Here is an 18,104-nt window from a genome sequence, read left to right on the forward strand (position 1 = left end):
TTGATCCCGACAATTCGATAAACAGATGTCTTACACATTCATTTTGATAAGTTGTCCATTTTAATTTTTACTGTCCATCTGAGGATCAGCAATAATTCAACGGTCGGGATCGTCCCATTGATGGGCCTAGCTAGGCTCTCTTGCTTCCCGGCATGTAATAGAATGAAAATTAGAATTAATTAAAATATATTGGTGAATCCACGAATCCTTTTTTCTGAGGTTAGCTGAATCCGACACTCAATATCTGTGTCAGATTATGCTATACATGGGTAGCGTATAGCGGAGGATAGATGTTGCCGGGTTTTTTTTTTCCCTGGGATTTATGTGGGTAAAGGTAGGAGACAAAAGAGGGGACAAGCATTAATTAGAGAAAGATATTATGATGATTGGAGAGAGAGAGAGAGAGAACACCCTTTTCAAGACAGGATTTTGCTGATGTGAGCAAGAAAAAGCTGATGTGACCACTAAACCTTCACCCACATAAATCCTAAGAACAAAAAAACCCCAGCAACCAAACAGAGTTAGTGAAGGATAGAACATGTTGGTAGTGTTCCAAATGAAAGAATGGAATGATATGCACACATCCTGTGCATAAAATAAATAGGCAAGAGAAGAAAGCATAAAATAGAAGAAGCTCAGCCAGTTGAGAAAATATAAGCAAGTTCATAAGGAGAGATGAATATGAGTTGCTCTTGTTGGACTATCCAGCACATGTTTTAATGTGAAAGATGACATTTAGATGCAACTAAATTTAGCAAAACAACTACTAGCGGCGAACAAAAGCAAATAAACTTCAAGTTGTTTTAAACATAGAAATTAATTATACAGTTACAGAAGCCTGTGTGAGGGACACAGGCTTCTGGAATAAAATCAATATCTGTGTGAGCAACAGATCCACCAAATGAAATATATAAATAATGGGTTCATGAAATAGTTTTACCTCATGAAAAGAAGCCTTGAGATGAGTTGCCAGAACATTGGTAGATCAAATGATGTTAAAAAGGTGAGTAAGAAAGTAAAATAATAAACAAGTGAGTAAAAAGAATGCATGAAGAAAATGATTAGATCCTGAGTCATTATAAACAAGCTCGGTGTTTCCCTTGATTTAGACACGAGTTTTATGAGCAGCTTCTACAACAGGGAAGGCACCTGGTCTCTGTCCCATTATTGATTGGAATAATATTAGAGAAGCCTTGACAAAGTAATGGCATTTAATAGAGATATATTTATTTAATTCAATGTGAGAATGGATAAAAATAAGTTCAATGAGATGAGAAAACGACTGTTGCAATGAATGTGAGGCAAATATTTTATACAAAACCATGTTCAAGCAACCCCAAGAAGTGTCTTGTGGATAAAAATTCTTTTTTTTTTTTTTAAATGGCGAATTGTAGATAAAAATTCTAAAACAATATTTGCTCAATCATACATGGAGTTTTCGCAAGTGTCATACAATACATCCATATTATTCCTTTCATCCCAACAAAAACAAACTTCCATCAGAAAAACATTGAAAAAATTATCATACCCACAATTTGTACAATACGGGTCATCTCTTGATTGTCTCTTGCATTTCCTGGGTGACTGATATCACAATACCCGGATTCCTCTCCGAATCCGCAGGAAAGAAGGAAATAAAACGAAGAAAAGAAAAAAAAAACACCAATGTAACAGCTCACTTCACAGAATTAGCTTTCCTTCTGGCCAGAAACATAATAACACGCGGCAAGAAAGACTTCTTCTTCTTCACATTCATTTTTGGATCAAAATTCTCCGCATCTTTTTCCGACATGAACACTTTCGCAGCCACATCTTGTTCCCTATCAAAGCTCTTTGGTTCTTTCTTCTCCTCAGAGCTCTTTATTGGGCTTCTAATAGTGTTTACTAGCACAACAGCAGCATCACTAGCTTTCCGTCGCTGCTCGTTCTCAGCTCTCCACTTCCTCAATTCCTGTTCTACACCCAATTTCCCTTCCTTGGCTTTTTCAGCCTTCTCCAATGCCAAAATCAACGCTCCCTTCCTTTCACGCATTTCCTTATTTGCTTCCTCCAATTTCTCAAAGCATCCCAATTCAGAGTCCTTACCCGGTTTTATTTGAGAGATGGCAGCTGCCACCCTCTTGCTCGCATGCACCTCCGCCTCATGAGCCCTCTTGCTAAGTGCATTGTATTCCTCTAAAGAAAGTGTCACTCCTGTTAAAAGTATAAAAGATTAAATAATGCCATCTCTAACGCCCTAAGCTTTTGGAATACTTTGTCATTTCACATGGTATCAGAGAAAAGGTCCTGGTTTCAAAACTCTTTGATAATAAAAAAATCCACATGCAATGGCCAACCCAAAAAAGGGGCCACAGGTGCCACGTGTAGGCCAACCCTAAAAAGAGGGGCCACAAGTGAGGGGGAGTTTTAGAGTATAAAAGATTAAATAATCCCATCTCTAATGGCTTGAGCTTTTGGAGTAATTGTTCATTTCACAACTCCATTCTGTGCAGCCTCACCTTCGGTGCTCACGGCCGATTCACTCTCTTGCAAAGCTTTGACGGCTTCTAGTGCCAACCTCTCCGATGCATTGGCCGCCTCTAGCTCCTTCAAACTTGCATTCAATCTACTCTCAGTGGTCCCCACACAGGCCTCGATTCGTTCTGCCTTTTCCTTAGCCTTCCCTAGCTCTTCACGTGCCAATTTTGCAGCAGACTTGGCAAGATCTGCCTCTTGAGCTGCTTGTTGTAGGGACTTTGGCAATGCTACCATCTTTTCTCTCGCTTCCTTCTCCTTCATCTGAACCAAATCTAGTTCTGATTTTGTCCTATACAACTCAGCTTCGAGGGAAGCAATGGCAACTGATGCCATTCCTTCCCTCTGTATCATAGAGTCCAGTGCTGCCTTTTCACTCTGGAGCTCAGATTGGAGTGATACAGCCGCAAGTCTCAAAAAGGTCAAATCATTCTTAGCTTTCTCTATATTGAACATTACTTCTTCGAGCTCCTTTTTGGCCAAAGAAATAGCTGCCTGTGCATCTATCTGGTTCTTTTTTGTTTCTTCAAGCCCACCTTTCAGATTCTCCTCTTTCTCAATGATAACAATTTCTCTGTTAAACTTAGCTTCCATATAAGCTGATAATTCAGCTTTCAAGTCAAGTAACAATTTTGAAGCGGAATTTTGTTTTAACTGGAGGTCCTTAACCGACAAAAGTTGCTCATTCAGCCTATGTAGCTCCTCTTCTGCCTGCTTTAGTTCTCTCTCCCATTTGAGAGAATTTTGTTCACAGGTCTTGGCCGCAGAAATCCTTTGCTCTTCTGCTTCCAAATGTGCTAAATGCGTAGATTCTAGGGATTCCTTAGCCGTGATCAGCTTTAGAGTCAGTTCCTCCACTGTCTTTTCAATTTCCTTGGATGCTGATTGTCCCTCCTCAGCTTTCTTGACAGCCATGCTCCTGTTGTTAATGTATAAAAGATAAAATAACACCAACTCTAATAGCTTGGTTTTTGGAGTAATTGGTTGTTTCGCATGGTATCAGAGTAATTGCCCTGGGTTCAAAACTCCTTGACATTAAAAAAATCCACATGTAATGGCCAACCTAAAAGAGAGGCCTCATGTGGACGTGTAGGCCAACCCTAAAAACAGGGGCCACACGTGAGGGGGAGTGTTAAAGTATAAAAGATTAAATAACACCATCTCTAACAGCTTAAGCATTTTGAGTAATTGGTTGTTTCATACCTGTCATTAACTAAAGAAATATATTCTCTCCTGAGGGTTTCTAATTCATCTTTCATTAATTTCAGTTCTGTGACTGCAGCCACATGCCAGGTTTTGGCGACATCAAGTTTTGCCTTGGTTGCAACATTCGCTTCATAATCAATTCCTTGCTCCATCTCTTCGACCCTGAGCCGAGCAAGTTCAGAGTCCTGTTTTGCCTGGTCCTCTTCAGTTTGCACTCTCTCCAGGTTCAGCTTAAGTTCTTCTATGAGCCGCTTTGTGCTATCAAGCTCCTTCAATACTTGTTTTTTGCCATCTTCAGCAGCCTCTGAGTGTTTTTTACACTCTGGGATTTCTCCATGCATCTTCTTGAGTTCAAGTTCGACGTGCTTGCGCCTCTGTGAATAGCCAAAGAAGTAAATTTAGAGCCCTGGTATAAAGAATCAGAGATTTCCAAAAAAATCCACGGGAGTCTGGAGCTATGTCACAAATACCATTCTCGGGAATTTCTCGGCAAGGTGAAATCTATGGATATATTTTTATTTTTTTTAATATGCCTGGGTTATATCGGAAAAAAAAAAACGATAAAAAAATTTATTTAAAAATACATAAACATATATAAATTAAGAAAAAATAAAAAAACAATGTGATATTATCGCGTTATTAATATTATCGTGGTAAATGAAAATATCACTATTTTTTTTTTAATTATCAGCATTATTTCAGGAATTTCTCATTTTATCAAAATGTCGTGATAAAATCACTATATTTTGAAAATATCGGAGATATTTGTGACGTAGGAATGGAGAATAGCCATAGCATAATTTGACGCAATGGTTGAAAAAATGAAAATGAAGCATCAAGCATCTTTAATTCATATCGTCGTTAAGTGCTAAAAGAAAACACAGGAAAGATAAAATCCTTCTCAGAACCGCAGTTGAATAAAAGTTTACTAGAAAAGGTTTTATATGTATTGGGTCCCAAAAATGGAGGTAAGAAAAATAAAAGACAGTTATTCCCTCCTTTTTCCTTTAGAAAGAAGATCATAAAAATGGAAAAATTTATTGTTTTCTTTTCCATTTTATCTAATAAAAAGCAAATACAAAGTTATACATTTTTATTAGATTCTAAAAAGTTCTCCATAAAAGGCATGCCAAGTCTAGGCGGTTCGACGTCTTCAAAACAAATAATTTGAGAGGGGAAGGTATAAACATGCGGCTTCCTTAAGGATCTAGAGTAATCCATAATCATTTGGAATATACAGTAAAATTGTAAAACAATAGGAACAAAAAGACAATAATCATGACAGAGAAACATCCTTACCTCTACAGTCTGGATCTTGTGAGCTTTCCAACCAACAATTCCTCCAAACTTGGTAACAGCCTCTCTGACAGATTCAAAGGGCGCTGCAGTATCGACAAGGCCTCTGTTGACATACATCTTTTCATGTTCCAAAAGATCAATAGGTTCCGGTGTTGTACTTGGAACACTCACAACCTCCACTAGGGGTTGATGGAGCTCATCAGATGATAAGACTTGGAGATTATCTTCAGTGACTCTTATTTCACATGGGGAAGACTCCACAACAATGTCCTCAACTTTAGGGCTCAATTCATTTGCATTCTTTGATGGATCAAGGGCATCATGTACAGATGGTATTTCAGAATCTTTTATTTCTCTGCTTTGAGGGTCAGGCTCTAATTTTGGATCAACATGAACAGATTCTTCGGAGGATGGTGAACTGGTTGGAGAGAATTCCAGGGGAGAATTTTCTTCCGAATTCCTTGTTTCTTCCATCACACAGAAATTATGACTGACCAAGTTCCAAGTGGTTATCTGGAATCTATATAGTAAAGAACAACACAAATGTTCATATAGTGAGCAATAGATCAGATAGACCACTTTTTATAACTCAAGAAAGCAAAAGATAATATCTATGATGAACAACAATAATATAGCAAGCAATGGATTAGCTAGACAATTTTTTTATAACTCAAGAGAACAAGTGATAATATAAATATATATATATATATATATACATGTGTGTGTGTGTGTGTGTGTCAAAAAATAGCCTTTGGATTTGTCTGGTTGTTTTACTTCCATGGACAACCAATGGAAATCCACAGGAACAGTTGTTTTTGGGCATATGATTGCCCAAACTTGGCTAACTCTACTTAGCTTGTCGGTCCCCTGTTGGCTGAGCTGGCAGGAAAATTGCCCCTGGACGCCTACGCCTCTTCTTATTCTTCTCTGAAATCTATAAATGGATGCTGCCATGGATTTGATGCAGAAAATCTCTCCTAACAACACTGAAATGGATGTAAATCATTTTAGGCTTTCTTCATTTTGTCAGAGGTCATGTATTTTCCTTTCTTTTTTTTCTTTTTTTGGATTAAGCTAGGAGGTGATTAATGCATATGCTTTGATTTGGTTTTCGATAGCTAGGGATTGTTGCTGATTTAAGCTGTTGTACTAGTGGGTTTTCTGAATTTTTTTGTGCTTTTTAGTTTTTTAAAAGCATCGCATTTGAGTTTTTCCTCTTCATTGTCTTTAGTTGTCATAGATGTGGATCTTTAGCTGTCTACAATAGGGGTAGTGCATGGTGGCAGGTGAGGCTGCTAAGGAGGATATTTGGTTAGCTGAATTGGTTCGCAATATAGGGCTGGAGTAAGAAGACATTTTGTTGCATTGTGATAGTCAAAGTGCCATATATGAGAGCAGATTGTAGATGGAAGTACTAATTTTAAGAAAATACATACAGATGGCAATGCTATAAATATATTGACTAAGTTAGTTACAACGACTAAGTTCAAGCATTTCTTGGATTTGGACAATATCAGCAGTCGTTGATGGTTGAAGGGACACCCCATAGAATGGGATGTGCACCTCATGTGCAGGATGTGCATATATGTGTTCTTGAGAGTACACAGTTTCGTTCATCTTCTAGTGTTCATAGAATTCAAGACAAGGTGGAGGTTATTGTGCCGATAGCATGTATTATGGCAGTGATTCATAACACTGGCAGACTATGTGTGACGCATATGCGGTTCGAGTTTTTGTAATTCTTGATGTAGTGGAATCAATATATAAGTCAGATATTAGGGTTACGAGTGTGCATTTTTTGGGTTTTCTTAGCTAAGAGAAAAGGAAGAAAAAAGAGTTTGTAACCCTAATCGAAATAGTGAAACTTTGTTCTTCAGCAGGAGCACCACTGTTGCACCACATAAATCTTTTGTTTTCTTGCTTTGTGTGTTTGTTTTTCTTGCGTCTCATATTGACATTGGCTACACATCGAATTTGATCCAGTTTTGAGAGATTAAGGATCACTCAGTTTTCAACACCTTCATTAGAAGTATTTCTGGCATTTGTAATAAGCCATTCTTTGTATAGAGTGAAGGCGCCCAGTTCCTACTTATGCTTTTCACCATAAACACTTTCTTCTCTTCCATCTCTTCTTCCTCTGTTTATATACTGCAGTATCGACAAGGCCTCTGGTCTGCATACTGCAAGTGGTTAGCGTGTAATTTGAGTTACAGATTGGAATTGAGATTTCAGTCACGATGTGAGCTCAAAATGATACGGTTCCACGACAGGAAAATCAAAACGAACTTGTCATTTTCTTGAAGTAAAGTTCTTCCTGGTGGTCCAAATTGGACTAACCCTTTCCCTACATGTTTCCCCATTGTGAAATGATTTAATTAGGTTGATGTAGGTTTATTATTTTATGTTCATTCTTCAATACTTCTATCTTGCAATTATGTACAGATATGTCTGTGCATTTCTAGAGAATTACATACCACAAAGGTCTTGAATTCATTCCATGATTATTTCCAACCAAAAGTTTGTCATTTCTATCATATAGGCCATACTTTAAAATGGAAGTACAATCAAGCATAAAACTCAGGGTGTATGTTGCTCGAAAGGTATATGGTGACTGTATTATAGGTTCAAAAGCAATCCGGGTTTATTACCTAAACAGTAATTGAGATCATAGAATTTGATGTTAAACAAACTGTCCACTAATTCATACAGACAACCCCGATAGTTCAAAAAATTAGCATTTATCACTGGACAAACTCACTAGTCTCTTCCTTACATCACTTTCCACGGTGAAGATTTGTAACCTAAGAAAACACCCCACATTTACCCATGTAAATACCCCATGCAAGTTGACATGTGAGAAACAGAGGAGAAATGAACAAAAGGTATGAGGTATTGTTGGACAAATTAGATGTTGTCCAGTAGGGTCTGATATATGGCTTGATTGAATCCAGAAATTAGAAATGTAAATAAATCAGTACTTAGCTTTTGTAGAAAACGTTTCTGTAAAACAGATCGAGAAGAAGAAGGTTGAGTCGTGCCACTGGTCACTCTCCTTAAGAATCGTATCCGCCCCCTACCGGTGCAAACCGGGATCCGCGAACCGATGCTCCAAGATAAAACAGCCAAAGTTGGCTCCAGTCCACGTGCACTCGCTGACTGGTCCACTCAGAATCACCGTAGAACTGTGCTCAGATCAGAACGGAGGAAAGGAAGAAGACAAGCAGAAACTTTGATGTTTTCTGTAAAAACTATATAACGTTTCTCTCCAACAGTCATATTTGTGACTGTTGAGATTTGAAACGGTTTTGCAATTAAGGGGTGTATCTTTATAAAAAACATGGGGTAAAAAGAAAAACCGTTTTTGGGCAATAAAAATAACCTTTTTTTATTTAATACCCAAACCCAAACCCAAACCCGGACCCGGCCACAGCCACGGCCCGGCGAGGCGCGCCTGTGTGATTTACATATGGGCTTGTGCTCTTCTAAAAGCCCAAGACCCAACAAATTCTAAAGCCCCTTGAAGGCTCAAGCCTTTCTCCAACTCTCCATCTTATATGGATGAGAAGAATTTTCTTCCAAAGCGATGTGGGACTATTAATTTGCCTTTGGTTTTGAAAACACACCACAAGCACACTCACCAAGATCTTGGGTTCAAGTCCCCACACATGCAAAAGTCTTTTGCTTTAAAACAAGAGAGGCAATTGAAATAATTTGAATCTTCCCTCCAAATTTTTTAAACAAAAAGAAAAAGCATCTTTGACTTTTCAAATCTTTTATTATTATTTTTGTTCAAAAATTCTAACAAGTATAAATGAGCAAAGATGTGAATCCTCCGACAAATAAATACAATCTACATCGAGCCAATAAAACAGATATCTAGCTAACCCACCTATCCAATGCAAGAAATCCTTGAACCAGAGCCTCAAATAAAAATCGCAGAATTGAGATTACCCAGCCTCTTCTAGCAGCATCTTCATCTTCCATAACAAAAATCACTTCATATACTTGTCAATCAAAATGAGTCAGTGTTACAGTCATCTATATTTATGCTAATATCTAGTGTTGTAGGTAATATCAGTTGTGTCTTTCAGTTGTGTTATGAGTCTCAAAAAATAGAACGTGTCTTTCAGTTATCCAAGTCTGTAGGGTAGTTTGGTGAGTGGTTGTGTGCGTGGTTTGAGTGGCTTGTGTGGGTAGTTATCTTGTATGCAAATTAATTGAAGAAGGACCAAAGGAAAGGAAGATTTTCCAAACCAAATAGCACCTGTGTGTGTGTAGAGGCCGGGTTTACTCTGTAAAACCTCCATTGTTGTTTATTAATGCTAATATTTGTATCTGTGTGAAGCATCAACATAGGTACATCCAAGAACAAGAAATCTACGCCCCAGTGCGTACCAGTCAGCTTGCACATTTCAAGACGACAGTTCGACATCGTGCTAGAATGAAAGCCTTAGGTCTGTTTGGATACGTTGCATATACTCGGAGAGTAGTGGAATAAGTAGTCAACAGGGAGGATACAACCATTAGATTTGTCTGGAATTACCTCGGAGAATAGAGGTAAGTAGTGTTTGGTTACACTGCATAGACTCGGAGAATAGGGGAATAAGTATGGGGTGTCATTATGAATATAGAGAGGAGAGGGAGAGAGAGAGAGAGAGAGAGAGAGAGGCATCATTCTGAAGATTTTTTAAGCAAAATTTCATTTTATTTTTTATTTTTTTTGTAGAATTTGGTTTGAAAGTTATAAGGAGGGGACAAGAATGCCACCTCAGCATACATGCAATAATTACCCAAGGAAACATCCCAGGGAGTCGCCAAGGACTTCAATGCAATACTGGCAAACAAATGAGGAATGGCATCCCAAATCCAAACAAAATACTAATGGCTGCTGGGATTTTGTACAACCAAACACAGCATTATAGAAAAAGTACCAACTCACTTGTTCTAGACCACATCTTAATATTTTCCCAACCTCCTATTTTCATGTAACTTATCTGTAGAACACATTAGATGGTGGAAAGTTAGTTCTATTGTTTTTACAAATTCAAAATATCAACCCTTGAACTTCACTAGTAACCTAGAAATCCAATATGCAAATAGTTTGCAAGCTGGCAGATTTAAGCAGCAAACAAAATATTAAAAAAAAACCCAACATCTCTGTAACAGCAAAAAGTGATGTTCTATGATTTGTGGACACGGACACGAGTGTCGTGTCTGACACGGCAAACTCCTAAAATTTAGAAATGGGGACACGGCTAAAATAGAAGCACATATAATCATGATTTGTGGACACAGATTCATGTGCTGGGTTTTGACACGGATACGGGGTATAGTACACGTTAACCCCTAAAAATATAGGAATAGTAGCACAATCATACACATACATGCATGTAAAGTTATTGACACTTCTAGCAGTACATTTAAAAGTTTTGAAAGGAGTGTCGACATGTGTGGACACGGGTGTCGGCAATAAATTCAAAGTGTCGGCCAAATCATAGGTGCTGTTCCAAGTTCTGTAAAGGTCTAATCCATCAAATAAAACAGAGTCCATTTAAACCTTTAATGGATTTCCCATATGCAATCAATTAACACTAAAGACATCCATAACCAAATTCATACAGAGAAACACTAACTAATTACATCAATGATTAACAAACCAGAGAGAATTAACATTAAATAACTGATTCATATCTAACTTGGAAACTTCAATCACTCAAAATTTTAATTTAAATAGCTGTTCGAAATCTGATTCAACCATAAAACAATAATCGAAAATGGATTAAGCAATTCGATCTAAATCAATTTAATCGTGCCAACCATGGGGATATGTATAATTTACATTCAGCTTTGCCAAAAAAAAAAAAAAAACAGCATCTACATGAAGGATTCGTATAAACAAAAATTGAAGAACTAGAGATGCCTCCAAATCCATCAAACAAAAAAAAAAAAAAATGGAGATAGTTATGAACTTATGATGACATTACAGCGAAATTGAGGCCAAAAAAAAAAAAAAAACATTCGAGAAGAAAATTAAAAATTCAACAAAAAAGCAGAAAATGAAAAGACAATAAAAATTTTAATTTAAAAAAAAAAAAAAAAAAAAACTAAGGAACTTACTCAGGTTCAAGAGAAAAAAGAAGAACCACATACAATGCGAATGAGCATATCCATATCTAGTAGAAAAGATAATTTAAAAAAAAAACAAATATCCCTTTTTTTTATCCGTCTCATTCTTTTTCTCGATGAGATTTTCTTTTACTTTTTTTTTTTTGGGGGGAAATTTGCGGTTTGTAAGAGAGGAATCTGAGGAAATGAAAGGGATTTTGTGGGCCTCGTACGAGACAGGAGAGAGAGAGAGAGAGAGAGAGAGAGTTCCATTTGTGGAGTATTGCAGAGAAGTGTAATGACGAAAACACCCTTTTTTTTTACCTAGGAGGGTAGTGGTATAAGTAGTCGACAAAGAGGAGACAGGTCTTGGAAAATAGCGGTAACTAGTGTTTGGTTGTGCCCCTCTAGAGTGGTGGTAGCGACTAGAGAGTGTCATTACCAATATGGAGGGACAAGAGAGAGGGTAGAGAGAGAGAGAGAGAGAGAGAGATGTAACGTAAGGGATTTGCTATGGACTTTGGAGAAAGGCATTTCGCATATGGCTGTTGCACGGGAGAGCAGCCACACAGGCTTTTTGTCTTATTAATTTTATACTTTTGAGCATATTTTGTCTTATTTATTTAATTACAGGCTCACTTTTCAGCTATCCTGTCTTATTAATTTATTACTTTTCGGGACATTTTGTCTTATTCGTTCCAAAGAAATCAAAGCAAAATTCCAAAAGTATGTATGTGCTCGTGGGTCCCATGCCAAATGAATGATTCTAACAATCTAATCACAACCTTCAATGGTCAAAATTTTTAACCAAAATACCATTTTGATCCAGGATCGATCTCTCTCTTGAACCCTAGAATTTCTCTTTCCATTGAATATTTTTTTAAGAAACCTCTTTCCAACATTTTTTTCCTAGATCCAAACAGCGTTAGGCTCCATTTGGTTGCCTCCACTCGGTGGTAAGGAAAGTAGAATTTTACAAAGGGATTTGCTAGCGTCCATCACAGAAGGCATTTCGCGGAGCGTCTATTGCATGAGGGAGCAGCCACCTCAGATGAATTAAATGAATAAGACAAAATCTGAGCATATGTGGCTACTCCCTCATGCAACAGATGCTCCGCGAAATGCCTTCTGCAATGGACGCTAGTAGATCCCCAGGGGCAAGCGACCAGTTCACTTGTTTTTCCGGGGAAGGAAAAAAAAAATGTTTCTCGGGAATCTGACGTGGCATTATGAAAAGAAATCCAAGGAATCTGTGCAGGAAAAGGTTTTCCTGGACTGTTCACTTGCGCAGGAAAAGGTTTCCAGGGAAACTGTTTGCCCTTCTTTTTGCACTAGTTTACCAGGGAAACAAAATCCGCGTGTTTTTTGTCGGAAATGAAATCCCTAAGGCTCTGTTCACTTCCGTTCCCAGGAAAGCAAATCCCTGGAAAACAGCTTATTTTTTCCTTAACAAGACCTTGATAAGACAGAATTCTGGTGTTCACTTGTTTTCCAGGGAAAATAGAATTACACATGTGGAATATTTGCAAAAATGCAAAAAATGACATGGAAAAGCCCATTTTCCCACCCTTGAGCCTCTGTTCACTTGTTTTCCTGGGAAAGGAAATGAACAGGTTTCCCGAGAATCTGACGTGGCATTAGGAAAAGAAATCCAGGGAAACTGTGTAGGAAAAGGTTTCCTGCGCCTGTTCGTGTGCGCAGGAACTGTGCAGGAAAAGGTTTCCCGAGAAAATGCTTGCCCACCTTTTCACTAGTTTTCCCAGGAAAGCAAATCCGACCAAAATAGTGAGATTTGGTTTCCCACACTTGTGAGAAAAGAGACATTTCGATATCATTTTTGGCAATTTTCATGTCATTATTTGACATTTTCCACTTAGGCTTGTTACTTTCTCAGGAAAGCAAGTGAACACCAGAATTCTGTCTTGTCAAGGAAAAAAGATGCTGTTTTCCAGGGATTTGCTTTCCCGGGAACGCAAGTGAACAGAGCCTTAGGGATTTCATTTTCTAATAAAAACACACGGATTTTGTTTCCCTGGAAAACTAGTACAAAAAGAAGGGCAAGCAATTTCCCTGGAAACCTTTTCCAACGCAAGTGAACAGTCTAGTGGAACTTTTTCCTGCATAGATTCCCTGGATTTCTTTTCCTAATGCCACGTCAGATTTCCGGGAAACATTTTCTTTTCCTTTCCCTGTAAATGGGCTTTTCCATGTCAATTTTTAACTTATTGCAGAAATTTCACATGTGTAATTCTATTTTCACTGGAAAGCAAGTGAACACCAGAATTCTGTCTTGTAAAGGTCTTGTCAAGGAAAAAATAGGTTGTTTTCTAGGGATTTGCTTTCTAGGGAATGCAAGTGAACAGAGCAAAAGGGAGACTTAGTTTTCTTTTCTTAGGAAAACTTAAACGTTTATCCTCGAATAGTACTTTTCTTATGCTTGAAGAGCCAAATCCCTTCTAGGATATCGTAGAATAGTAATATTTGTCCACTAAAAAACTCAGATTTACCCTCAAATATTTTATTTTTTATTTATTTTGGCCAGCAGGGAGAATTGGATCCAGCCCAAACAAAAATTTGCCTTTGAATTGTATTATTTGTCTGTATGAAAAACCTAAATTTACCCCTATTTATACTTATCACCATTGGTGTTTCCAACTCTTGATATAGCTAGGCCCTGTTTGTTGTTGATTTTGAGAATTAATGTTGAGTACAAAACTGATTATTGGACTCAAAATATTAAGACCCCGTTCGTTTGAGATTATGACAACCGATTGTGAGTCCCAAACCTATTATTGGGCTCCATATTACATTTAAATTTTAGTCGAATAATAGGTTTAGGGCTGATGATTGGTTGTCATAATCTGAAACGAACAGGGCATAAGGCTCAGTTTCTTTTGGATTTTGAGAACTGATTGTGTAAACTCAAGGGTTTCAGATTGTGAGCCCAAAACTGATTATTATACTCAAAATTACGTTTAAGCCTGGTTTGGTTTGGTTTGGATTTTGAGAACTGATTGTGCGTTCACTAATCAGTTTTTGACTCACAGTCCGTTCTAAAGACTCAAAATCCAAAACGAACATGAGCTTAGTATTAGGAACTAATTATTCATGGAGTCTCACAAGCAATATTCATGGGACCCGCATCAGATACATATGTGTAATGGAGACCGTTGATCTTTTAGACCATCACGAGGTGACTCAAGTGGTCCACAACCCATGCCAGATGGACATCCCATATGTAAGATAAAAATAGTAGAAACATAAGCAATTTAGCATTTCTTTTGTAGAACTCTAAAACAAGCTTGAATGGATAAACAAGATCAAGGGCTAAGATCCTACGATCAAGGTGTGATCAGTGGCGATGATGATATCCCTCTAAATTAATTAATCATGTCATTTTCCTTCTAAATCGACACTACTAAACCTCTCTTTGCAACATGAACCTTAGGTGGGCCCAACAATTAATTTGTTGAAATCTTCGAACAAGGTAGCCCCCACCCATATTTTTCAAAATGAACTGTAGATCCCACATCATAGGATGATCCAGGCCGTCCATTTGATGGGCCACAACGTAAATAGGTTGCACCCCAAAAATATCATTTCCACAGGATGAAAGAGAAAATGCATATTATGGAAACCTCTATACAGATTGGAGCGTTGCGATCAACCTATGGAAATGGTTTTTTGGCCACAACCTATTTACATTGTGGCCCATCAAACGGATGGTTTGGATCATCCTATGGTGTGGGTCGTACAGGAACATTAAGGCCCAATTGTAGGCCCCACTCATATTTTTCAAAATGAAGTGTACAGTCTACACCATAGGATGATCCAAACCGTCCATTTGATGGGCTATAACGTAAATAGGTTTTGCCCCCAAAATCATTTCCATAGGATGATCGCAACCCTATAGAAACCTCTATACCCTCGATATGTAGATTGACTGTACACTATAAAAACCTCTATAGATTGGAGGGTTAGGATTGGATATGATTTACGTGGAGCAAGTATTTACGTTAATAAGCACTTTCGATCATCCGATGAAGTGGGCCCCACGAAAATACTAGATTTCACGCCTTGTCTTCAAAAACCCCAACTAACAAACAAAACAATGGGCCCACTTCATAGGATGATCCAAACCGTTCATTTGTTTGCTCACAACGTAAACAAGCCCACAAGATTATAGAAGCCTCTATAGATCGATCGAAGGGTCATTTCTATGGCGTACAGACTATTCACCACTGGGCCAACAAATGAATGGTTTGGATCATCATATGAAGTGGGCCCATTGTTATGTTTTGTTAGGCATAAGAATAGTAGGGTTAACCCATAAAAAAAAAAAAACAAGAAGAAGAATAGTAGGGTTAGGGTTTTTGAAGATACAAAACCCCTTTACTTTTTAAAAATTACTGGACTTCACGCCCACGCACCATATAGTTTCCCACTAATCGACCATTTCAGATCTCCACGCGGCAAGACCTTTTTTCCTTCTCACAAAACCCTAGTGCCGTTACAGTGCAAGGGTAACGTCTCTGGTTCTAGGGTTTTGCAAAATAGCACCCCCATTTTTCAATTTTCAGCCCTCCATCTCTCTCTCCAATGGCACCTTCCGAGTACTTCCAGAACATGAATGACATCAGATTGAAGCCAAAATTACTGAAATCTCTGATAAGAGATCGTCTCCCTGATGAAAAAAACCCTTTTCCGATCCCATCTGAGCTTTCTTCTGTAGTTTCTTCTGTAAAAACTCACTCTCTTTTGTCCGAATCTTTTCGAGAACCAATCGATCCTAAGCAGATTGATAGCTGGAAATCTGCTGTTGATGCTTGGATCGAGCGCTTGCTCTCACTCATCTCATGCAAAATGGTAACATTTAATTATTAATTTTTTGGGATTTTTTCAATTTTTTCTGTGATATGAATTTCGTTAATTCCAGTTTACATGCTAAATGCTAGACATTGTTCTTTTTTTAATTTTTTTTTGGAATTTTTCAATTTTTTCTGTGATAGGAATCTCGTTAATTATACATGCTGAATGCTAGACATTGTTCTTTTTTATTTTTTTTTGGAAATTTTCAATTTTTTCTGTGATATGAATTTCTTTAATTCCAGTTTACATGCTAAAAACGGGACGCGAAGAATTTGAGTTTAATATGGCATTGGTTAAAAAAAAAACGCAGTAAAAAAACGGAACCGCAAAAAAATGCGTTTAAAATTTTGTCATTTACAAAATATAGTTTGGGAAATTTTGGTAAAAAAAAAAACTCATTTAATACGTCTAAAATGCAATTTAAACGTGTTTAAAAAATTTTGTACAAAAAAAAAAAAAAACGGAGTTTTTTTCACTGTAAAAGTTATAAACGGAGTATCAAATGGCACACGAAATGGAGTATTAAACAATGCTACTGATTTTATTTGTTGTGTTTATTTTTTTTCTATTATTTGATGGTTTGAATTTTTGGAAATTATAACAGCTTTTGAAAGCAGGTAAGTGTAAAACAAGAAGATTCGTCCGATTATCGATATTGGTTGTGTAGATATCAGTCCCCTTATTATATTACATGTTTGTTGAGTTCTGTTTGATACTAGATTGTTTTCCTCCTCTTTTTATGCTTTAGCCAGATAAATGTTGGGCGGGCATTTGTTTGCTAGGCGTGACTTCTCAAGAGTGTTGCTCTAATCGTTTTCTAGCATCATACCCTCTTTGGTTACAAAAGCTTCTTTCACAAATTCAGGTTGTATATCTCAACTTCTATGAATTTTTTTATGTTGAGTTGTTTCATGATATCAATATATGGCGCTTACACTTTGAGGGTATTCCTATTTCTATTTGTTTACATATGCTTGGAGATCTTGAGCACTTGGTTTCTGGTCTATGAAATTATATAGTTATTGATAGTCCTCTCTATTTCTAGAGGAAATTATGATTTTTGACGTGGTCTGTAGGTTCTTTATTAGGGATGTAAACTATCTTTTGTTGTAACCTTTAGTTTTGATTATTGGTATGCTTAAGTTAGAAATCTGATTTACTCAACTGTTTGAATTTTGTTATAATTAATATGATTCTGAGGTTGATGTAGGCTTCCATTTCTTGACCAGTTGATTAACATGGTTTTGAAGATTTCTTCGTCACCCATGCAAAGGATTTGCTTTGAAATGGCTTCCATTTCTTGACCACTTGATTAACATGGTTTTGAAGATTTCTTCGTCACTCATGCAAGGGAATTGCTTTGAAATCTTACTTTTAATAATGTCTGATTCGATGGAATGGAATGTATACCGTGTTGTAGCGATCCTGTGAGTCCACCGTTGACAATTGTAGATTTTATAAGAGAGCCAAGATGTCAAATTCTCTATGAATCAAAGGAGTTCCTCCCTCGTTGGACTATTTACGAAAAAATTTAGGGTATAGCATTCTCTACGACTCAAATAGTCTATCATTTGGGAGGACTCTTTAAAGGTTCAAGATATCAAACTCTAGGTTAAATCCAAGAATCTTACAGTTCTTACTCCTAGAAGGATTCACGAAAGAAATATCTACAGGTACTAAGGTCTCTCAAAAGAAGCATCACTAAGGACTCTAAAAAAAAGCATCAGGACAACTATTTAATTTTTTCTGCCTTGTAAAAGTTTTTTGTCAGGAAACCTTTTGATGAATAACGTAGGTATTTTATTTCATTAAAAAATCTAATTTAATGACCATTAGTGCTGAAAGTGTACATTCCTCCTATATTAATAAAACCTCCTATTGAAAGAGAGAAATTTGATCCACCATTTTTATGTATAATTTTGTCATGCATAAATTTATTGTGAACATACTTGTACGCAACATGAATTTTCACCGCGTTGGAGTTGTCTCAACTTGATCGCGCTGAAAACGAAAGAATGGTGGCTCTATTCTCTTCACTAGAAACTCCTCCAATTTTTGTTGGCTTTGGGTTTCCATCACAGTTCATTTTGATCAATTCTCCTTTGGGGAGT

General features: G+C 37.2%; 2 protein-coding genes across 4 annotated transcripts in view; one reads left to right on the forward strand and one right to left on the reverse strand.

Moving 5' to 3' along the window:
- Positions 1-1,445: 1,445 nt before the first annotated feature.
- Positions 1,446-11,293, reverse strand: LOC143889656 (protein WEAK CHLOROPLAST MOVEMENT UNDER BLUE LIGHT 1-like). Of its 2 annotated transcripts, none has more exons than XM_077393936.1 (5): positions 11,137-11,293; positions 5,020-5,539; positions 3,718-4,094; positions 2,499-3,433; positions 1,446-2,193 (listed from the first exon to the last, which is right to left on the reverse strand). In XM_077393936.1, exons 2-5 carry the CDS (start codon positions 5,491-5,493, stop codon positions 1,676-1,678), a joined length of 2,304 nt encoding a protein of 767 aa, XP_077250051.1. In that variant the 5' UTR covers positions 5,494-5,539; positions 11,137-11,293; the 3' UTR covers positions 1,446-1,675. The 2 variants fall into 2 exon arrangements, with proteins under 2 accessions (XP_077250051.1, XP_077250050.1); XM_077393935.1 differs by lacking the exon at positions 11,137-11,293 and adding an exon at positions 8,909-9,066.
- A 4,290-nt stretch (positions 11,294-15,583) lies between these two features.
- The window catches only part of LOC143889657 (proline-, glutamic acid/leucine-rich protein), a 34,186-nt gene continuing 31,665 nt past the window's right edge, over positions 15,584-18,104 (forward strand). The window contains exons 1-2 of one of the 2 annotated variants that reach the window (XM_077393937.1): positions 15,584-15,990; positions 16,742-16,858. In XM_077393937.1, the coding sequence (XP_077250052.1) occupies positions 15,724-15,990; positions 16,742-16,858 (384 nt within the window). In that variant the 5' untranslated portion in view covers positions 15,584-15,723. The remainder of the gene's footprint in view (positions 15,991-16,741; positions 16,859-18,104) is intronic. The other variant, XM_077393938.1, reaches the window with a different exon arrangement.

This window comes from Tasmannia lanceolata, unplaced genomic scaffold, assembly GCF_043159265.1.
Source record: "Tasmannia lanceolata isolate RefF3 unplaced genomic scaffold, GAP_Taslan_0.1 ptg000013l, whole genome shotgun sequence".
In the NCBI taxonomy this organism is placed as follows: domain Eukaryota; kingdom Viridiplantae; phylum Streptophyta; class Magnoliopsida; order Canellales; family Winteraceae; genus Tasmannia; species Tasmannia lanceolata.